At 41.9% G+C, this 23,361-nt stretch overlaps 1 protein-coding gene across 1 annotated transcript in view; it reads left to right on the top strand.

Annotated features, from left to right (window-relative positions):
• Positions 1 to 22,288, top strand: part of LOC139668777 (gamma-aminobutyric acid receptor subunit rho-2) — a 34,814-nt gene extending 12,526 nt beyond the window's left edge. The window contains exons 3-9 of the mRNA XM_071548741.1: positions 5,987 to 6,054; positions 9,998 to 10,221; positions 14,246 to 14,328; positions 15,535 to 15,675; positions 15,917 to 16,069; positions 18,231 to 18,427; positions 21,839 to 22,288. Coding sequence (XP_071404842.1) covers positions 5,987 to 6,054; positions 9,998 to 10,221; positions 14,246 to 14,328; positions 15,535 to 15,675; positions 15,917 to 16,069; positions 18,231 to 18,427; positions 21,839 to 22,147 — 1,175 coding nt within the window. The 3' untranslated portion in view covers positions 22,148 to 22,288. The remainder of the gene's footprint in view (positions 1 to 5,986; positions 6,055 to 9,997; positions 10,222 to 14,245; positions 14,329 to 15,534; positions 15,676 to 15,916; positions 16,070 to 18,230; positions 18,428 to 21,838) is intronic.
• The last annotated feature ends 1,073 nt before the right edge of the window (positions 22,289 to 23,361 follow it).

The following is a 23,361-nucleotide window of genomic DNA, read 5'->3' as shown; positions in this document are numbered from 1 at the left end:
TGACCCTTAGGGAGTTATCTCCATGTCAGTGACCTTGTTCTAGCTAGCAGATGTTCAGGTATTATTTACTATTATTAATTTTTAAAGATTATGTAAATGTTTGTTTTCCTGCCTTCCTTAAACACCCATTTTAAGCATTTCATCTATGACATCTCATATTTTACAGGGAGCCCATGAATAAGCAGCTTTAGTTGATACTTAAAATAGCTGTATCTTCTTTATTAAGGACCAGTCTAATGCTTTACTTTTATTATATTTGCTCATAGCTTAGTAGCCTAACTTCGGCTGGTCCTTGTTGCCCTTTCTGGGCAGTATTTTTGCCAGGATGGATGAATGGTGGGGTGAATAAGGCATAAGTAGTTCCTTTAGCATTACTGTCAAGGGCTGGAATAAAACTTGCTTCTCTGCTGATGAACAGCTGTGAATGAGATGCAGAGAAGCGAAGCTCTTTACAGTCATGAGGCACGTGATGAGCATATCATGGTGGTGGCTTCCTGGAACCTGCCCACACCTAAGAGGTCCCATTCATATATAAATTCATTAAAAAGTATATATATATATAAACACACACACAAAGATACTGAAAGATAGTGAAAACTGTTTTGCAGCTTGCAGACATGGGATCTCCTGTGGATGTTTTCAGCCTCTGCAGCTGTGCACGAGATGTCTGTCAGTAAAGAAGTCTCAAACTTACTCGTTTCCCTTGTGGATATTTTTATCTCAGGGCCTGCATCTGCCTCACTGCTTCAAAGATAGATGAGTGAACAGAGACACTGTCTCAGAGGGAAACAATGAGCCTTTGAAAGCACTGCCAAAGAGAAAAAATAAAGAGATGTCACAAAGCTTTAGTCTCAGAGCTGGAGCAGAAAACTGACTCCAGGCATCTTCATGGTAGCACGCTCTTCCCTATCTTCCAAAGCCTGCTCCAGTGTTCAGAAATAAAGCTATGTTTGTCCCCAGTTCTAACTGGGAACTGACTCAGCCTTTGAAGATTTCATGCTGCTCCTTGGTGAGTGTTTTTAGGTGCAGAAACACACTGGGATGCACCAGGCTTTCATGTAGGGCACCTTCTGAAGTCATTCCTGAACAGAACTTGTGGAAACCTCCTGGGTTCACCAGACAAGTTAGCCCCAGGCCAGGCATCCCATTCAACCTGGGGCAGAGCTTGATTTTCAAACTAGAGTTTCTGGAAGGTGAAACAAGCCACAAAGTCTTCTTTGTGTCAGAACACACCCAAAATGAAGACTTTTGTGTCCATGTATTCTCCTTGTACAACCACTGAATGCAGGTGCAAGGTGGCTCTTCTCTAAAGGTATCCTGAACACCATCTTTTCTACGTGCAGCACCTAAGCTGAATGTGTAATGGCTTTCACTGGAGAGTGGGTCTCAAAACAGAGCAGTTTACTGCAGGAGAAAGAGAAATGAGGGACCATTCTGGCCACTGCACACCACATTGTGAACTTGGCAAAGGAATAAAGACAGATGAAGTCACAAACCACAGGCTGGTTCCTCAGTATCATTTCAATATCAAAGTTTGATTTGAGGCTGGAACACGGACGTGCAGGAATTTAAGGTAATAGGTTGTGGTCTATTTCTGTGAGTGGATTCCAAATGTGGATTCATTTTCAGAAGACAATATCTCTACAGTGAGAAGGTGCAAGGGTGCTCCATCATGTAACATATGAATCCTATGCAGAAATTGTGGGGCTAATGGATACTGCTCAATAAAAGACAGAAAGCAGAAGCACTCCCATCAGCCTCAGTCTGTGCTTCAGGTCACTTAAATCGTCTCTCAACACACAAATAAAAATCTCCTTCAAAAGGAAAACCTCCTATTTTCCATTTTCAATTTTTATATCGTCAGATTTGCTGATGACTGTGTATCTTGAGCTTGCTGGGAAGCTGCCACTGTGCTGGTCTGAGGTGCAAGGGGAATTGTCTGTTAGTGGGTTCATGTCTGTACTATAAGTGGAAGCTTGTGATTTTTATGAAGATTTAAGAGTCTAGCATTTGTTTTCTGATTGAATCAATCCTGCTGAATTAGGAATTGTGCTCTGCAAGATATTGCTGTGGATAATAAATGTTGATGTGTTTGCTGTTTCTGGAAGAAATGCTGTAGTTGAAGATTATACAAGTTATGTCTAGACCTTGATCTGTAAATACTTGTTTAATTTGAATAATTCCATGAATTTGGCTGATATTTTTCAGACACTCTAGAGTATAAGCTGAAAAACTTTGCTGGACTGCAGTCTGAGCAAAGCAGAACTGCTTCCTTTTGTCAGCCAAATCCACAGCTTTCACATTGATCCGTTTAGCTTCCTGTCCAGCAGCAAACATCCCATCCTCGAGCTTTGAGATTTCTCCAGTGTTATGGTATTCAGGTCTTTTCCTGCTTTTAATTTTCTAAGATGATACTTCTATATTTCTTTTTTATGAAGAACAATGAATATTGATAAAATGTTGTTTATGTCAAGGACAAGTTGGTTGAGGGATTTTTTGTGTTTAATGCTATAATCTAGGTTACTTTTTCTGTCTACCAGTTCAGTGTGTCATATACCATCTCAGCTGTTCTTGTCCCTTCACATTCACACTCTCATCATCCTCTGCCCTCTCAGTAAAGAGCTTTGTTTTCTTTTGCTTGTCCCTTGTGCATTTGATGAGGAATTTGGCAAAGTGAATATGCAATTATCATTATCAGTTATGCTCATTGCCTGGAGCAGGACTTGGTGATCATTTGATTACTGTCAGTAGCTCACAGGCAGCAACATTTGGGCTGTCCCAACTGGCCCTTTACTCACCCTTTCCTGCTCAACCCAACTTCTTGTCTAAGCCTCCTCCAAAGATTCTAGATTTTCCAATGTGCCCTCATTCCCATTTGTGTGCTTTCTCACTGCCTCAGCCCCACGTGCTGAATGAGGAGCAGGGAGAAGGGAAAAGCAGTGATTCCTTCTGCTGATTGTAGTAAGAGTTTGCCCAAGAAAGGTAGAGTAAGTATTTCTGCTAACTTGGTTTTACAGTCTTATCTTCATGTTGTCTATATTAAGAACTAAACATTTGAGTCCAGCATTCAAACAATTTCTCCTTCCATTACAATCACTGTTTTATCATCCCTCAAATTTATGATTAACTGCAAAAAAGAAATAAGTAAAAGCAGTTTTACTGATGTACCAAGCACCTAACACAACCTTGAGACTCTTCTCTCAAGGGCTTTCCAGACCATCTGGCTTAGCATGGGACAGTATTTTGGGTTAATAAAGCTTTGTGGCAGCTCCAGACTGAAACTTAGGCTTTGTCCTTGCAATGGGGTAACTGCTTGTTATTGAGAATTTGATGCAGGAACAAAAACAAGGAAAAGAACATGGACATAATATTTTATCTTGAAGAGCAGATAGGGAAGAAATAGAACAGCGGACATTCCAGCTTGGCAGTGTTCTTAAATTTGTGGGTTTGGTTTTTAGTTGTTTGTTGTTGTGTTTTTTAATCTGTGATTATTGTTCAGACAAGCATAGGAATTGCAGCAGTAAATAGATTTTGGGTGGGTGTTGATTTCCTGAATCAAGGCTAAATTAAGGATTTATACATAGAGTGTCTCTCTTGCAGTCTGGAAGCTGTGAGGGCTGCCCAGCATGTGTTGGCACACAATCCCTCAGCACCAGGGAGACACAGTGGGAAATACCACAGCCAGCCACTGCCATCCTCTTCTGGCACAACCTGATTGCACTGCAAAGCTGTCCTGTCAGAGACCATGTCTTTTCCATCAGTACCGTGCCTACCATGGCATGGCTTTTTGGAAGCACTGTGGGCACTACTGCAGTGTCCCCAGCTGAATATGACAATACGTAATATTAATTACACATATTTTCTCTGGTAAAAGGCAGAGGCAGTGCTGAGGGTAGCCTTGTGCCTGCCCTGGTATGGGCTGTGTTGGACCGTGGAGCTTTTCTGACGAGATTTTTTAATTAGTGCAAGCAAACAAGAGACTTTGCAGTAGCAGAGGCCCAAATGAAGTGTCACAAGCATGGCCCCACTGAAGAACTACTAGGTATTTAAAGGCTTTAAGGAAATAAATAAGTGTTTGAATTATTCTCCAGGCTCTTCTTGATGTATGACTACTCTTCATCATTTGTGACTTCCCAAGGTATCTGAGCAAAAAAAAAGGCTAATTGGCTACCAACAGATGTTTGTTATCACCACAGATAGAGTGCTTTATGCTACCTTGTTTAAAAAAACCCAAACCCAAACGTGTTACTGAGCAGGAGGAAAGCCACATAGAAATTCTTTCTCTCAGTTGCAAATGTTTCCTGGCAATTTTTTTTGAAGTATGAAGCACACAGCTGTGTGTCTGAATGTGATGTGTGTTTGTAAGCATCTAGGAGTGCTGGGTTAGCCATGTTTCAGCTTCATTGCTGGAGGCAACCATCACTTAAATTGGAATTGGTGGTTCTGAAGAGTCTGGTCCTGCTCCACCGGGCTTCCTTCAGGGTGCTTTTACCCAACACAGCCACTGATGGATGGTGTGGACAAAACAGGATGGAACTGTGCATGTGGAAGGGGGACAGTGTCACCATCAGCATGCTGTGCTGTAATTTGGTGAGACTGGCTTATGGAAGTCCTGGCAAACCTGTGCTGGGGCCAGTTGCAACTTGTATTGTGGGCATGGTGATCAGCCTTTCCCTACTGAAGCTGAGTTGGTTCTTCTTCCTCCTGCAGCAGGGGCAAACATAAGGCTGTGTTAAAAAGCCCTGAAGGTGTGTGAGAGTCTGTATGAGCTGCAGCAGGTACAGGAGCAGGATGGATGGCAACCTGTGAAAGTGTGCAGCTTTCTCAGATAGCATTTCTGCTCTCTTGTCAGGCTTGTGATGTGTTCAGCGCTTGGATGTGGTCCCAAAGAAGATGCTACTCTGGCAAAATGCATGCATGCAGCAGGCCCTGCTGTCTGTGGCACTGTGAAAATATGGGTCTGAGTCTACAAGGGGATTGTTGTGCCTCTTACATACCATCTGACTGCTAATTAGATTCAAAATCTAAGTGCTAAAAACCTTTGCAAATCTTCATGGAGGCCACTATGGTCCTTGGAAAATTAATTTCTGCTGGGCACGTCCCAGACATGTCTGTAGAACTTCTGCTTCCTTTGGCACGGTTTCTCTTACTGACAGTGCCCAGGCTGGAGATAGGCTGGATAGGGTCACCAGTGTGAGCCCTGTCTGTGCCACTGCCACATACTGAGAGCACAGGGTAGCAGTGGATCCACCTGGACTGTTCCTCAGTGGTTCCTGCTGACCTGCCCAGTGGGTTGTGCTTGGTGTGCACTCCTGTGTAGGCACTTACCATGAGAAATGGGCATGAAGGCACACTGTGGGGATCTTGAGTAACCTGAGCAGGTCCTGTTCATTAATGAACAGTACTCTAGAGTGAAGTTTGGATACAAGGCTTCTAGTAATAGAGGAGTGTGCATTTATTATGGGACATTTTCTGCTTACTTACTCTTTGTGAATTCTTTGGTTGCTAATTTTAAAACTACTGTGGAAAACTAGTAATATCATCAGTGAGTCTTATGAATGGCAATGGTGATGGGCTCCTGAGAGATTAATATAGCTTGCCTTGTCAGTAAAAATTGAGAAATCTTCAAGGAAGAGCTCATTGCTTGCCATTTAATCATCTCAGTCCCCTTTTCTTGGGGATAAATTTGTTCATAAATCTTAAAATTTAAGATGGGACAGCTCAGTTTTTAAAAACATATGCAAATGTTTCATCCAAGCTCTGGATTAACTGGGCAGAGTGTCAACATTGCAGTATATACCAAGGGGAAGATAATCAATGTTCCAAAGGAGGCCTTCACTGACTCTTCCCCCAGCTCCCCTATGAAGAACCATTAACAGAAATGTATGACGTAAGTTCAGAAATGTTTTGAACTTTATAGTGCTAATTAAATGTGGATGATATGAAAGAACAGTTATTTGCATATCTAAATCTCATTCTCTTTCAGGCCCTGCAATTCCTGTTGGGGTGGATGTGCAAGTCGAAAGCTTGGACAGTATTTCTGAGGTTGATATGGTACGTAATCCTCTTCTAAGCCTCAATTACTTCTAGTCATAAAATGTCCCTCCCACTTGAAACCTGTGTGCTTCAGATTATTGGTCAGATCAAAGTAATGGCAGCATCTGTGAAATTCAAAGAGGCTGATATTCAGAAGCAAAGACTTGATAAAACCAGGTGATCAAAGGCTTATGTCTGTATCTCCAGATAAGGATTAAAAGCATGAAGGAAAAATTGACCTTGAATGGGAGAATAATCAGTGCTGTGAAAGATCTATCACAATGAAAATCATAAACAGCTGTGTATGAAGGTTTGAAGGTATATGATGACGTTCACATAAGCTGCTGTTACTGTAGGGGTTTTCTTCCTTAGGGAAACATAGAGTTCACACGAGGGTTCACATACATTTTCCCATTTGGTTTGGGTGTTGCATTTGTTGGGGTTTTTTTTACAGTAGGAAATGGAATAAAAACATTAAAAAGAGAAGTGGAAAGAGGAATGTAAAGGAGAAGAGGAAGCTTCTTGACTCCTTCCTTTTTTTTGCCTTTTCCTCCTTGTTCTTGGATACCTTCTCTGGTCTAGACAAAACAGGAAGAACCTTAGCTTGAATGGTTTTTACTATGTTGCAATTGCATCTTCATCTTCATCCCATTTTGGAGGGGTTGGACAAGATGACTTTTAAAGGTCGCTTCCAACTAGAATTATTCTGTGTTCTATGATTAAAACAAGGGAGCTTGGCTGCTTGGATATTAAAAGAGAAGGTTTGGGGGTATTCATGCAATGAAGTGTGTGGGAGCTGCCAGCACAGGAAATGGCTGCCACAGGGAGAACTGGGGCTCTAGCATGTCAAGATAATGTCAAAGCAGCAAGGAAGCCTAATTAGTGCAAGCAAACAACTCACAGTGATTTCTATCAGGAGCATCTGATTTCAACAAAAATCTCGCCTGTCAGAAAGCTTTGTGGTGGTTCTCTCCCTTGGCTGTTGATAGCTCCATAGTGCTATTTTCCCAGCATATGACAAGCACTTTCTACAGCATTTTCTGACAGGTATTTGGGGTGAAAGAATGGACTCCCAGGTCAGTCTGAGTTACACTGGTTTGTTTTTCCAACAGACCATCCCAGCATGAGTGCTTGCAGAAGGGAGAGGGTCAGGGTCAGGGTCAGGGTCAGGGTTAGTAAGCTGTCAGTATGGCCAGTGGACTGGGGCTACCTGTGCCTGCGGCAGGGTGTACTCCTTGTCTCCCCATTGCAGGCAGGGCAGGGCTGCAGGCAGGGTTTATTTCAGACTGCTTTGAAGAGTTACTGGCCCTGGAAATCAGGTACTGTTGGCTGGACAGCCTTTAGCTGTTCCTTGCTGGAGTAGACACCTAGTGCCCCAAAGAACACTAGACCGAAGTGTCTCTGACTGCAACCCACCGTGTCTGCGAGAGTGCATGTCAATGAGAGCAGCCAAGGGATGTTTAAAACACAGGGATTTAAAACGGTGCCTGTCTGGTCGGCATGGATGGGCTGCTGTTCTGTGCACTGGCAGGGTATGCTCTTGAGGTTGCCTGGAGCATGGCACAGGCATGAAATGTGCTGTCAAAATCGAGACACTTGTGTATTCTCATTCACTGTGCCTCTGGCAGGTACTATCATTCTCTCAGTTTGTTGTAAAAAATTGTATCCCAAGGGATTTTCCTACTTGTGAGGGCTAAAATTAACTGCTTTTCTTGCTCGTAAATAGCATGTGTGCTGATCAGAAAGGAACAAGCTGTCAGCAAACTGCTTTATTTGACTCGTGCCATGAAAAAGTTTCCTTAAGTTGGATTTTGTAGTTAGAAGCTGTTGTGAGCTGTCCCTTTGGCTTTGTGTTTTCAGCATTTGGTGCACTGTGTGTTGGCCATTGGAGGGAAAGAGCTGGCCATTGTGTTGGCCTGTTTGAAGAGAGAAAGGGGCTCAAGGCGAGAGAGGAGAAGCTCCTGCCTGGTAGGACAGGAAAAGGGGTAACCTGGAAAGTGGTGTGCCCCTTCCCATGCTGCCCCTACAGGCAGTCTCTTCCCTGTTCTCTAAGGTGGTTGTAAGCCATTCTGAGGGTGCTTGGCTGATGCCACATCAATCTCAGTTTCCCTGTGCTCTGCTGATGGAGCTGCTCAGAGGCATTTTGAAGCCGCAGCCTCCAGCTGCCTGGCTGTCCTGATTTTGGCTGGGATAGAGCTAATTTTTGTCTTAGTAGCTGGTACAGTGCTGTGTTTTGGATTTAGTATGAGAATAATACTGATAACATAGTGTTTTGGTTGTGACTAAGTAGTGCTTACCCTAAGTCAAGGACTTTTCAGTGTCTCATGCTCTGCCAGTGAGGAGGGGCAGGAGAAGATGGGAAAGGGCATGACCAGGACAGCTGAGCTTAACTGGCCAAAGAGATATTCCATACTGTAGAACATCATGCCCAGTAGATAAATGGGGGAGTTGGCCAGGAGGGGCCAATCACTGCTGGGGGACAGGCTGGGCATTGTTTCTCTGGAGTTTTGTTCCTCTCTTTTTCTGATTGTCCTCCCAACCCATTGGTTGGGGGTTGGGGAACGGAGGAGTGAGCAAGTGTCTGGGTGATACCTAGTTGCTGGCTGGGGTTAAATTACAACAATGGTCCTCCTCTCCTTGGGCCCCATGTCCCTCCATCTCATGTCATGGGCAGGAACTGGTGACTTTGAATATCCAGGATCTTTTTTCCCCTTTTTTTGAATTCTGCTGTAGCTTGCACTGACTCCTAAGAAAGCAACAATTGTCCCTCTTCCTTGCCTTTTCCCAGCTCTAGTCAAGATGATGAGCTTGATGTCCCACCCCTGAGGGTGACTCTTCCAGCCAGGTTGCAGCTTAAATCCCGTCAGTGTCAGCAGTTGCTAGAAGTATTTCTTTGGGACTATAGTTGTAAGGGGAAGGTGGTCAGTGTCCAGTAGGGAACAGAAGCTGGTGGCATCCCTGGGAGGAGCAGTGATGGAGCCTGAGACCAGTCTAAGGTGAGGACCTACAGGCAGATGAGCAGTAGTGTCCCCCTGGCAGGTCTCTGCCATGGTCAGGGAGGGAGGTGTCCAGCCAGTTCTGTCCCATACCGGGAAGCAAGATGAGGACTGGCTCTAGAGCCTTCTTCGACAAGTGAATGAAAAACCTATTGGCAATGCAAGGCTATTGCCAGACAGCCCTTTGAAGTGGAGACTCAGGGTAACTGATTGTTTGTTACCATTTGCCACCAAACTGATTGATTGGTTGTGTTTTTTGAAAGTGGTTGCTGTGTGGCTAGGAAGAGATCCTGGCCTGTGTTGCTGCCTGTTCAGGCTTGGCAGCTCCCATAACCACTCACTTAATTGGGAATATAAAGAAAAGAAGTGTATTTGATCTCTCAGAATGAGAGTAGATTCAGCTCTGAAAGCAACAGCTAGCAGGTTGGGATCAACAAACAGATGTTTTCCTATATGTGAATGAAGATCCTATCCACTCAACAAGCTTAAAGGGGAGCTTTATTTTTACACTTGTATAGTGGGAAACACAGTTCCATCACCTGATTGTTGTTTGCAACAATTTAATTCTTTTGAGGATAAATTGCTTAGTGTTTAGCCTGATCATTAAGCTAACTTTCAAAGTTTTTCCTCTAGATCAAGCTATTGATATCATATTCCTGCAAGATAATTTTGCCAGGATGGAAGATTCATTTTTGGGGTCAGTGCTTCTCTTGGGGCATACTTATATCCCTTTTGGGACTGAACATTACTGGCTACTGTAATACATTCATTGGTCATTTAAGCTTTGTTTTGGCTGAAATTATTTTGTCAGGAAAATCTATTCACAGAGAGAACTGGCCTAGGAAAGAATCAGGAGTTCAGAGATTTCATCTACCTAGTAGGAATGAGTTTCCCTTCTGATGTGTCCCAGTTCCAGACTGCAGGACTGACAGACTGCTCTCTGGTTCTCTTCCTTTTTCATGAAGGATTTCACTATGACCTTGTACTTAAGGCACTACTGGAAGGATGAGCGTCTCTCCTTTCCCAGCACTAACAACAAGAGCATGACCTTCGACGGCAGGCTGGTGAAGAAGATCTGGGTCCCTGATGTCTTCTTTGTGCATTCCAAGAGGTCCTTCATTCACGACACCACCACGGACAACATCATGCTGCGAGTATTCCCTGATGGTCACGTCCTCTACAGCATGAGGTAATGGTGCAGCCCTGCTGCTCCTGAGCAGCCCCTGGGGCTTTGCTGTCAACTTTGTTCTCAGCTTGACTTTGGTGATCACTAAGACTGCTACTCCCACTGCTGATGCAGAGCCCTGTTTCTAGAATGTGCAGTACAAAATGCTTTGCAGGAAACTGCAAGAAACCATGCTTTGGGCAGTAACAGGATAATCTCCTCCCTGAGGGAAGCATGCCTTCCACTCTTTGCAGTCTGTGAAGGGCTTAGTCAAGCAGGAATGTTCATCCCAGGGTCAGTGTGTGATTAAACTGGAAGCTGATGATATACCAGATGGTGACCTCCATAATTATCCTATTTTTCTTCCTGTTTGTCTAGAAATCTTTTTTTTTGTTGTTGTTGTTGTTGTGGTGTTTTCACATTGATGTAAATGTTTAAATTTATTGACGTTGAAATGGCAGTATTAAAGACAGCCTGGTTTTCTAGTAGATTTGCTGGCTGGAAGAATCCTGAGGCATGTCTGTAATGACCTGAAGGGTTACCCATCCTGAGGGCGTACACCAATCGTGACCGTGGATTTGCAGGATTCTGTAATACACAAGGACACGGAGGCTTAATCCTCTAAACTTCTCTACCTTATTACAGGTTACCAAAAATACTAAAAAAATCACCACTAGCAAGTAAACTACCACAAAATCGTCACTAGCAAGTACACCTATGATTAATAAGGTGAATATATATACATATCATGCTATTGCAAATTACTATCAGCAATTGATAATTTAGTATCCATCAATTATGTGGCAAGAGCCAACAACAGCAACTAGGTATATACTTTTACCGGTTACTTATCATCAGTGGAGCAAACAGGGTACCAGCAGGGCACTTAGGATTGATTGCTTGTAAGGATGCATAATACTGTTATCTCGTGATACCATCATCAGGTGAAACAAATCATCCAATGAATGGAAGGACAAACTGAAACACCCTCCAGAGTGGGCCTAGAGGGGACCAATGAGACCACAGAGTCTCACTTCAGAGGTGCTCTGAGTCACAGGGTCTGGAGTCAGCCAGGCATCCCTAGAGAGAGTCCAAGAGCAGGTAGAAAGTCCATGCAATGAATTCAACCTCTTTAGGAACAGTACAGTATGTGCAGCATGGAAAGTTCTCAGAGAAGAAGGCTTCATTTGGGATAAAAGTTACATTCTCCTTATATCCAGAAATATAAGAGGGTGTAGGATACTGTAATACTTTCTGTAATACTTTCTATTTTTCACCTGTGACAGCCAATAGATAATGATGTTTTCTGTTCTTCCAGACAAGTTTTGGGTTTTTTTCAAGGCAATAAATTCCCTTTTAAAGCCCTTTCTTTGCTGCAGTTGTTGATGGTATTCCAGGATGTCTCCAGTTTCTAGGTACCCTGTCTGCATTTCAAAGATGCTGGCGGTGGTTCTCAAAGACGCGTCTGGTCCCCAGGCTGGCAGACCTTTTCTGTCAATATTTTTCAGAAGACAGGTTTTTTGCTCAGTATTTTCCCCTTCTAACCAGGCCACCTGTATGGCTGCTCCCATCAGCATCCCGTCAGATTTCATTTCCTTCATAAGAAAGCAAAAAGGGATGTGGAGAGAAATACATCGCCAGAGAAGAAAAGCTAAAGAGCCCAAACGCAAGGATATTTCCCCAGGACAGAGAACTTTCTCTCAATATATAGAGACTTTGAAGTGGTTTGTAGCCAAGTCTTCTGTTCTAGAATCTTCCTGGAACTTATTCACTTCAGCTGAGGCAAAATGATTCTCAAAAACTAGGAAAGGTTTTTTATAAAGTTTGGTTTAGGATGCTCTTTTTCTTTGACAAATGAGCATAGTGCATAGTAGGCAGCATTGTCCCAAGCAGGACAATATCACACAGAACCAGACTGCTCTGAAGTTCACTCTAAAGCAAAGTTTCATAGTCCAAATACAATTCTACAGAATTTATTATGAAAGCCCTGGACAAATTTGTAAAACCACAAAGAAGTATGTGTGTGTGAGAGAAAGAGATTATGCATCATATGGCTACTTCATTTTTCCTGGTTTAATCATGAAAGTCGCAGCTTGATCAAACACTTAAGAACTCTTTCCCTGTTCTGAAGCCATTTAATAAATCCATTTATTGCATGCAAGGTCTGATCACCCACTCCTTAACTAAGCACCTAAAGACACTGTGTATTTTATTGGAACTGGATGAGGATGAAGGTTCCATGTAGCAGGAGAGACAAGAAGGAGAAAGATAAATGACAAATTAGGTTAGATGGAAGCCTTGGTCAGCACTGAGGGGAGAAGGGCAGGAAGAGGGTAGGGAACTTTCCGAGGGCTGTTGCTCTGTGTAGCTGAGTATCAGTTTCCATTGCCCACACCCCACAGTTCTCGTGTTCTGAAGTCAGCAGCAAACCACTTGTTAGTAGTGCTCAACAACCAAAATGAAAGAACAGGTATTTTTAATGGCAAACATTGGTGCTATTCAGATCTGCTCATTTGCCTACATGCAGAGTATTTACTTTCAAACTTTTCTGTGATTTCTCAAGAAGGTGATGTGAATTTTTAATGTTACCCATGAGAGAGAAGGCTATGAGTTACCCACAGCTGACTGCACAAGGGTTAAATTGATAATTTGATACATAAAACCCATGGAGAATGAGAATCTTCATAGCATTTAGGCCTAGCAGTGTTTAGGACACTCAGAACAAGATGTGGCTGACACAACATGGGTGTCCAGTGGTGTGGGAAATGCCCTCAGATGTCTTTGAGATGTCTGCAGGGGGCTATTACTGGGCTGAGGGACATTTCATTCCTCATTTGTGCCTTGGGCTTTCATGGGCAACTGAACAGTGCACTCTAATAGAGGAATACCTTAGTGGTGATCTGAGTTTCTGTGCTGTCACTGGCTCACAAATTGTTATTGACCTCTGGTTGTTCCATAGTTCAGGTGATGCTGAGGAAAGAAAATAACACACTATAATGAGACTGAGTTATACAACACAAATGCTACAAATAACCGGGGGAGGTCATTGCCTCAATACACCTTCTGGAACAATAGTCCCAAAAGCATTCTTTAACTTTTGCTTATAAGGCAAAATTTTGCTCTGGTTTTATGGTCAAAATGAACAGTGTGTCCTTTTCAGGGTTGATGAGTGCATAGATCAGGGTAGGATTTCGATCACAATCCCTGAACAGATGAAAAGTTCTGTATCAACATCTGTAATGAATCTAGAAAATGGTCACGGCCAACGTAACTTATCCTCTGAAACGATGAGTCACAGCTGATTTGCCCCTACTAAACTGGGACCTCTACTGCAAATCCATCTGCAAGAGAAAGTTCACTGACCCACTGGAAAATTTCTTATGTAACGTTGTGCACAACTGGACTAATTTAAAAACTGAAGCTGAGATTGCTGCAGCTCTTTAGCTAAGACATAAACTTAACAGAGGCAAATCTCACTTGCTGAAAACCAGCTGCACCCATTTTACACCCCCTGCCCCAGAAATATAACACTCAGATTAAAAGAATTTGATTAAGAACAGAAACTGCTTTTGTCTTAATAATACATGGACTGGAGGAATTCTGTGGCTTGCAATAAGGATGGTCATGTTCCTCAGACTTGGTTCATTCACAGAGGGAACTGGGCAATGGGGAAAATGAGGAAACCTCAATCAAGCTGTACAAGGGAATCTTCAAATGTAGATGGTGAAGTTATTTTATGTTGTTGCTTTGTAGGGAAATAGTTGGATATAAAACACAGTGGACTGACTGTACTGACATTAGTGTAACTGTAATGTCCAAGAGACTGCTTTAGTTCCTTGGTAGATATTGATATGACATCTTCCTTTGCAGATTCTGTATATAATCCCTCCTGCTTGAACTTGGATAATTGGTAGGCATTTTCCTGGGGATTTTATGCTAAAATCATGCATAATTGCTGGCTTTAAAGCAGCAGAATAATTTCCTGCAATAATATTCTTGCTTGATTGCTCCTCATAGAAACCAGCTTTTCTCATTTTCGACTTTCTAGGGTCACAGTGACAGCAATGTGTAACATGGACTTCAGCTGCTTCCCCCTGGACTCTCAGACATGTTCTCTGGAGCTGGAAAGCTGTATGTTGTATCCTTGTTTCGAGCTAGATGTGCTTCATGTCACTGCACAAACATTTCACTGGACACTTTTCAGAATACTGTCTATTTCAGAGCCTGAAAAAATAGTTCATCAGAGTTACTAAGAGTCTTTCTATTGACTCACCAGTGTTGTATGACTAGCCCTGATGCTGCAAGACAGGGGAATTTGCAAGGAAAACATACTATGGCACAATCCTGATCCTGCAAGCCCTGTGACCTGGGCTAGGCTTCTTTGGGAAGGAGTTGTTCTGTGGAGAAAGTCATGTGAACAGCAAAATTTTTGTGGCTGTTCTGTAAACTTTCTCGAGTTGTTCTGAGGTCCTCCCAGCTATTCAACTGTAACATTCCTCTACAAACAACAGAATCCTGGGGTAAATTACATTGGCCTTGAGGTCAGAAGCTGTGTCCATTGGGTTTTGAACAAGATAATGCAGGCTCCACAATTTTTCTGCACAACCTGTTAAAATATTTTACAGCCCTCATCCTAAAAGTGTTTACTTTTACCTGGTCAGAAACAATCCTTTGCTGTGACTTGCACCCCTTGCCTCTTCTCCTTTCATTCTCCATCTTGATGAAGAGCCTGAAAAAATCCTGACCCTCATCAGGACAGCAGCTGGATCCCACCGCGGACTGCTCTGCTTCCAGCTGAAGGAACCCTGTTCCCCCAGCCTCTTACAGCATGTGCTCCAGCCCCCAACTGTCTTGATAATCCCTTTCTCATTCCCCTTTCCTGCTACCTAGTGTGATAACAAATTCTGTAGGTTTTTCATTTACACTTTTAAAATATTTCTAGACTTTTGCTTCAGATGACACCTATCCTTTTTGCTTTTATCATTCTAAGATAGTTTGAGGTGTCTGTGTTTCCTTGTTCCTCTAAGTTCAGGTGTATTACCCATGATTATTTCCTGAGCTATTCTTATCAGTTAGTGATACCTTGTCAATTATTTTTGATCTGTGATATTCAGAAGAGTGCCATTCTAGCTGTCATTCCATCAATGTGGATGTGTTTCCTTGAATCAGGGTGACCTGACTTTTTATTGTTGTCATGCTATATGATCAGATCGTTTTAACTCAGTACTGTTAGCAAACTTATTTGTGGCATTACTTCATGCCAAAGACTGGATCTATTAGCTTTTGTCAAACCTCCAAGCTAAAGTCACATTACATTGTGTTTCTTCTTCTCTTAAGATGCTTACACCGACGAAGATCTGATGCTGTATTGGAAAAATGGGAATGAATCTCTGAAAACTGATGAAAAGATTTCTCTGTCTCAGTTTTTGATACAAAAATTCCACACTACATCAAGATTGGCTTTCTACAGTAGCACAGGTATTGATACTTTCTAAATTAATACTACTGCTAAAACTAATGCAATATTAACTGCCTATGAGAGTGCTCTTGGGATTATGTCACTAAAATGTGGTCTCCACAGTCTGGTCAAGGCACATTTTGAAAGCTGTTTCTTTTTTCACTACTCTTCAGAAATAAAAAAGCAAAAGAAAGATCTTGTCTCTCTGTGCCTACTGTTAAGGCTCTTCTCACTGATTCTGGCTTTCCTCCTCTCTCAAAGGTTGGTATAATCGACTCTATATAAACTTCACTTTACGTCGACACATCTTCTTCTTCTTGCTCCAAACCTACTTCCCTGCCACTCTCATGGTCATGTTGTCCTGGGTGTCCTTCTGGATCGATCGCCGAGCAGTTCCTGCCAGAGTCTCTTTGGGTGAGAACAACTGCAAAAATCCATGACTGTGAAAATCTTTGAACATGAAAGTTTTGGCAGAACTGGGCAATCAAATGTTGGTTATACCTGATAACTGATATAATGTAAAAATTGCAGTTTTTCTTAAGTTGTTCCTTGCTAAGCAATCTTCCTGATCTACACGGTGTTCAGGACAGAAAGGGCTGCGGTCTCAAAAATAAAGTTAGGCAGAGAAGAGAAATTTCAGTATTTATGAGCTGATGAATCAAGATTTTTTTTCCCTGTTGTCCAGCCTGCAGTTCTGACACACATTTCCATTGGTGAGGGCACAGTTTCACAGTTCAGGCACCTACAAGGATCGAAAGGCTTCGGTTACAGTTTTCATGAGTGCCTTTCATAAGCAGGATCCTGCCATGTCCCTGCAGCCACAGTGGATGTCCCACCCAGCCAGCACTGCTACTGCAGCCGGTGGTTTTCTTCAGATTGCCTGGAGGATGGCAATGTGGCACATCTTAACAAAGCTGGGAAAGAAAGGATCCAAGGAATCTAGTCCTATCAGCACATGTGTACTGTTGTGTCATAGAATTGTAAGATCGTAGAATGGTTGGGGTTGGAAGGGATCTTAAAGATACCTAATTTCAACCACCACCTTCTAGTAGACAAGGTTGCTCAAAGCTACATCCAGCCTGGCCTTCAGGCAGGTCATTCCACCTGCTGTGCCCCTGGGGGCATTCAGGCACCTCTGTAGCTCCAGAACTCAGGTAACAGCAGGGCAGTGAAAGGAATGTGGCTTTCCTCTCCCAGCTGCAGAGCTAAGTATGAAAGGTCACTAACCCCAAGGCGAGGCAGATGTTGGGTGTCTCCTTTCCCAAAGGAGTCTTGCACTGAGAGTCCAGTGTTTCTGAGTTAGGGAGGTCTCTCATTTGAGAGAGCAGGAAAGCAAAGAAGGAGCTGTATGAAATCCTACACACACCAATCTGCCTCTCTGGGTATCTGAAACCCAACAAGGAGGAGCTTTGTCTATGTCAGGACTGGAGGAAATTCTGTCAGCTGAACATGAATAAGAGCTAACTTATTTATCATTCAATGTATAGGTTAAAGAAAGGCAAAAATATAAAAGGAAAAACCTTTGAATGTTAGGATGTAAGACTTCCAGTACTGAAAACGTAAGCACAGTATTCTTGCCCACAAGTTTATTTCCCTTAGGGAGCAATGCACTGCAGCAAACAGATGCGAAGAGGCAAATGGAATTCTGCTCCACTGAAAGAAATGTGCTCAAAATTTTTAAAAAATTGTATCCTGATAAAAAGTGAACAACATTAGCTGTGCTTACAGTAGTCACGGTTTTGAAATGGCTGAAGTAGCAATGAATGCTTTTTGACTCTGTTTTCACTGCTTAAGTGGCTTTGGGAACGTTTAAATATTTTTCTCTCTGTAACAATCCAAAGTGTATATTGTTTTGCAGGATTACATGTATACCTGTCCAAATACATATACACATACACATGTGTGAATATATGTACATATTCACACATATGTAAACACATATATTTACTTACAAACACATGCACATGCACACATTTATCTATATAATACAATGGTTGTTGTTCAAAATGTTTTGATTCACACAGCTTTAACTGTAGACAGATATTTCCAGAGGTAAAAGCATAATGTTTTTCTTTTGCATGGCTTCATCCAAACATTTTATCATTATTGCTCACCCCTTTTAAGATCAGTGATTTAGGTCAAATCCTCTTTAGCTGTGACCAACAGTCAATACTAGGCTGCTTCCTGGCAGTGCCTGTTACCCAGACTGGTACAGGTGGGAAACAGGAGTCCTTATCACCCATGGTCTTAGCAGACCTAACCTTAGGGTTAGGTGTGTTAAAAATGTGCTTTAACATCATTATGTTAAAACCCTAGAGGTTATGGAGAGAGGTGAATGCCATTCCTAGCAAAATGATGGCAGTTTCATTGCTCCTCAAAACTCAACCCATCATGAGCACAGAAGTGTAGGCAGTGGAACAGTTCTGCATTGGTAAAAGAGATACTTAACTCATATTTATTTGATATTGAACATATTTTAGAGCATCACGGAGACCATAATTTCTGTTTTTCTAGAGACAAAAAACCTTATGTACTGTATCAGTCAATAACATTTCTTTCTCTTGGTTCTGTCCAGGGATAACCACCGTGCTGACCATGTCCACAATCATCACTGGGGTGAATGCCTCCATGCCTCGTGTTTCCTACATCAAAGCAGTGGATATTTACCTGTGGGTCAGCTTTGTGTTCGTCTTTCTCTCAGTGCTGGAATATGCAGCTGTGAATTACCTGACAACAGTGCAAGAGCGGAAGGAGAGGAAACTCCAGAAGAGGGTGAGAAAAACTTTTTTCATCTATTTATTCCATTTTTTTCCTTATGGTTAATCTGGTCTTTATATTGACTGACTTGTTCCTGTTAATGGGAAAACTCCAACAACCATGTGTGTAATTGGGTCTGTTTAGACCACTCCACCTCAGACTGAATTGTTAACATCAGCAAAACAGTGTTTGGTCTCATGGGTTTTCATAGAATCATCTGAGAAGAGAAGAATGTGATTTGAACTGGGGATGACTGCAACCTGGAACTGTGAGGGAATGATAAGAGGAGAAAGTGTAAAATCTGTTACTTCACTGCAGCTGTATTTTTAAGCTAAAGCTGTTATTTGAAGCAAATTCATTTCCTCCCTCTATAGGCAGCTTTACTCTGGAAATTGGATTCAATGAATATAATAGTGAAAGTGTTCTTCATTACCAAGCAGTCAGCCAAGTTTATGCTTGTATTTTTTAATGCACTATGAAAGGTCTCATCGTGAATCCCTGGAATTTTTCAGGACCTGACCGGATACAGTCCTGAGCAGCCTGGCCCTGCTGTGAGCAGGACATAGGGCTAGAGACCCCCTGAAGTTTTTTCCAATCTGAATTATCTCACAGACTGTAAGCCCTTCTTCTTTGTAATTAAAAAACACCATCACCTTTTCAACATTAAAGCTTGGGACCAAATTTTTTTCAGTCTCCACACACCCAGGACATCCCCATATTTTGCAGCTTCTTTCTTCCAAAGTGAAACTCTTCACATTAGTTCACAGGTAACACTGGTCACCTGCTGCCTTTGATTTCTGGATAAATTTGCATCAGCCTTTTGAAATACCAGAGCTGATATCTTTCCTATGGTTTAGTCATGACATTTCCCTCTCTGAACTACTCTGTTGGTTTTTCATGTCCTTTTCTTCTCCTTTCTCTTCTTCCTATGGCTTCCTTGAGTACAGCATAGACCACCTAATAGTATAGCACCTTTCCTAGTTGACTTATCATAAAACATGTAATTAGATACAGTTTAAAAAGCAACTGAAATAAATTTAAGAGACTTTTGTGATAAAATCTTGCCTCTCTCCAAGGCAACAATCAACAGCAGTATGGTTCTGGAAAGCTACTCAAACAGGTAACTTAATCTCTCTATGCCCCATCCTAGTCCCCAGCTGGGGCCAGCAGTTCTCTGCAACACAAGACAGAGAGGCTCTGACAGTCAGTCAAGTGCATTTTAGCCAGTCCTGCTCAGACTTCCTATGCCCAGAGAAAACAGCATCTTGACACTTCTTAGGAGGTAACAAAAAGCATCCTTGCTATGTTAGACTTGCCTAGAATAAACTCCTCCCCTTTTTCTTTCTCTGTACTGGAGGAATGAAATGAACTTGAGATAGTTTGTTACTCTTCTGCTGTGTTTCCAGAAATGTTTTCCCACATTCAGCTTGTTACTTACATCATAAATCTGCCCTTCATTGAGTCTTGTACGTTGAATTTCATATTCAGCAAATGCCCTTTATCTGCACAAGGGAAAATATTCTATCCAGTCTTCAACATGTGACAATATTAATCCTCAGTGGTAGAAAGGGCAACAGAGATAATAAGAAGCATTATTTGAGGACATTGGAGCAAAATGTGAGTGCTCTTGAAGAAGCAGAAGAGACATTTCTCACTGTAAATTTAGATATTGTCAGCCAATGCTGCTTCTCTATGAAAGACAAAAAAATCCTAATATGAATATGAGGAGAGCTCCATTATGTCTACATTAAGAAATTAAATGTGTCTGGGACAATACTTCTCTCCTTCAAGATCAGAGGAGCTGCTGTGAAATGCCTGTGGCAAATGGTCCATGGCCCCATGCTTATTCCCAAACCATATTTGGGAACTTATCAGTGCTTGTTGAGCTGGACAAAATTCAGGCCAGAGACATTTCTGACTTTCTAACAGTATTGCCAGCTGAGTTCCCATGCCCAAGGAGGCTCTTTGGTAGTCTCTGAATTATTATTATAGGTATAGATTGAAATTGCTGGACAGTGAAATTATGTAGCATACCTCTGCATCTGCGTGCCTATTTGAGGATGACTGTAGTTTTAGATTCTGTGGAGGTGGGTTTCTAGTACTTTAGGGTCCCTTATCTGTACAGGCAACTGTCATCACACATACATGAAGCCATGGGAAACATAATTTGACCTGGAGGCTGACAGCAAATCTGCAGAATTTTTTCCTCTGCTGAGTCCTGCAGCAATGAGCTTATTGTCATTGACTGCTGTCCCTTACACACACCATCTCCTGGACCTGTCATCAGCTGATGGTTTATTGTGTGTTTGGTTTGTTGTTTTTTTTCTGAAGTGTACCTGCTTAGAATAAAATATTTCTTAAAACCCAACTGATGTTCAGTTGGAGGGCTCAAAAAAAGTGAAGCTGCTAACTTGTCATATTTTTTCTGAACATAATCTGCTGATATCAAACTTATTGCTTATGACAAGAACACAGAAAACAATCTGTAAGTTGATTCTAAGGTTCCCAGTAAGCAATGTGATGTGTCAGTTAAATAATTTGAAGAAAAAACATTGACCACAGAGTTTCCCAGGGACATCCTGAATATTACTTGTTTATGTATATGTTCATATATGTATCACAGAAAGATTACTGGGTGTATGATAGGTGTATATGGAATCATAGACAGTGTGGAGAAAGCAAAGCAGCGGCACTTATTGAGTGTTACATACAGAACAGGATCAAGGAGCAGTCAGGGTAACTGTAAAGCAGTTGTTCAAGAGGATTGGAGAAGTCGTTGCTGTGAACATTTTCGGGGGGGCTAAATAGAAATGAAACAAAAAGGGCAAATTTCAGAAAATCGCTCCATTAGTAACATCAACCTTTTTATCCAGTTAGTATTAAGGTTACATATTTATATGTTCTGATAAATACATTTCTATGTATATATATTTAATTATTTTAGCTGAATGTATTCTTGAAAACAAGTCTTTGGAAAAGCCGTACATCAAAATTAATGGAGAAGAGAATTGGGTACCAAGTATTATTAGGTAAAGAAACTGGTCTATGTGTAATCAGAGGCAGGAACTCCAAGCATAAGGAAGTTTGAGAGTCTATTTTCATTGCATACAAATACATAATACATATTTATGGAACAGGAAAACTGCAGATTTTAAATGGTAGAAGATGGCATTCACCATTCAAAATTCTACTTGTATTTTTGGGGTTTTTTTAGACTTGTGAGATGCATGCTCGTGCTGCAAGTCAGTGCAAGTTTTGACATTAACTTCAACAGAGCTGGTATTTTGCATTTGGCTTTTAGCAGGTTATCTCCTTGGTTTAAAATCAGATTACAAAGAAACCATGTGTATCTGTGAAACCAGAATTTGGCCCTTTCCTTTCCAAAACATATACCGGATAAACCATTTTTCTTGTCTGTGTTTCTAGTTTTCTTGTACGTGCGGCATACCTCACTCAAAAACTATGATGCTGGATGGAAACTACAGTGAATCTGATGCCAACAGCCTGGCAGGATATACAAGAAACCAGATGGTACCAGAAGAAGAAAAGCAAGAAAAGATAGTTGTGCATTTAGCTATGAGCAATGAATCTAATTCATCAAGGAAGAGAGGCCTGAAGGGTCATGTAGGCTTGCGCATCATCCAGAACACTCATGCAATTGATAAGTACTCAAGATTAATATTCCCAGGCACCTATATATTTTTTAATTTGATATATTGGTCTGTCTTTAGCTAAGCTTGCTGGCATAGCAGTGACTGAATCAGAAGACATTTACAAAACTCTCTTTTGTTTGTACTTTTTCAACCTGATCTGGATGCAAAGCCAGAAAACTGAATATTTTATTGCTTCTTTGAAGGGTAAAGGGAAGGATTCCAGTATGCGACTCCATGCACAACCATCATGGAGGAACCTGCTGTGCTGGTTGATTTTTCAGCCCACATTCCGGCTCTCATTTGCTTTATGATACTTGCCATTTCCTATACTTGAAAATATGTACTCCCTTACACCCAAAATGTGCTGTGTGCTTGTTTGGGGCTGGTCAGGCTGATCGTGCCTGCTGTGCAATGGATAACTAAAAACAATGCTCATTTGAGCTGTAAGGAAACAGATAAATGCAACTTTCAAGGGGAGGTCTGGACAGTGCATCTCCTGTAAGGGAACTGAATTAAGCCTTTTCAAAATCTCTGCTTTTGAGCAAATTCTTTTATTTTTCTTTGGCATGTGAGCATTGTATTTTTTTCATTTGTTTATGACGAATGTCTCCTTTCAGAGTTCAGATTCTGCTTTCTCTGTATAGGACCCTCATCAATACCGTTAGGGCAGTGACGGGCCAAGATCAGCTGGACTGGTTACAGAGTGTAGGTGGCATGTTTGGGTCAGTGGTAAGATTGTAAGTAAGGAGTGATAATGAAGCAGAGCTAAGAAACCCACCGGCTCACAGCAGATGGCTCCCAGATACGTGGGTAATGAAAATGGGGAGGCCTAGGCATGTGTTCTCCATATAAAAGGAGCGCAGTGCACGAGCACATAGCACGACACAGGGAGCTGATGTGTAGCGTGCACAGTCAACACCTGGTGAATGGGCAGTGCCCCTGGGACCCTCACTTTCTCTCTCTAGAAACAGAAAACAGTGTTGAGGGCAGCACACATGGCTTTCAAGGGTTTTTCTCAGCCCTGTGAGTAAAGTGCAGCTCACAGTCAAACTATAAATCCCAATGTGCCTCTCCCAATTAACACAATGCCCTTCTGCTCAGACATATGGGATCAAAAAGGAGAAGTGTTTGCCAGAACCCTCTACAGAAACAGAGGTATGGCAGAGATTAAATGGCCAAGAATAATATTGTGGGGTCCAAGGTCGATGTAAGTCCTTTGAAGCTGCAGCAGAGCATTGTAACAAGCTTATGTGCTTGGCAGTTCTTTTCTCATCCCATGATATCTCCCTTTCCTTT

This window comes from Pithys albifrons, chromosome 2 (assembly GCF_047495875.1).
Source record: "Pithys albifrons albifrons isolate INPA30051 chromosome 2, PitAlb_v1, whole genome shotgun sequence".
NCBI classification, from domain to species: Eukaryota; Metazoa; Chordata; class Aves; order Passeriformes; family Thamnophilidae; genus Pithys; species Pithys albifrons.
This window is presented reverse-complemented; position numbering and strand designations above follow the sequence as displayed.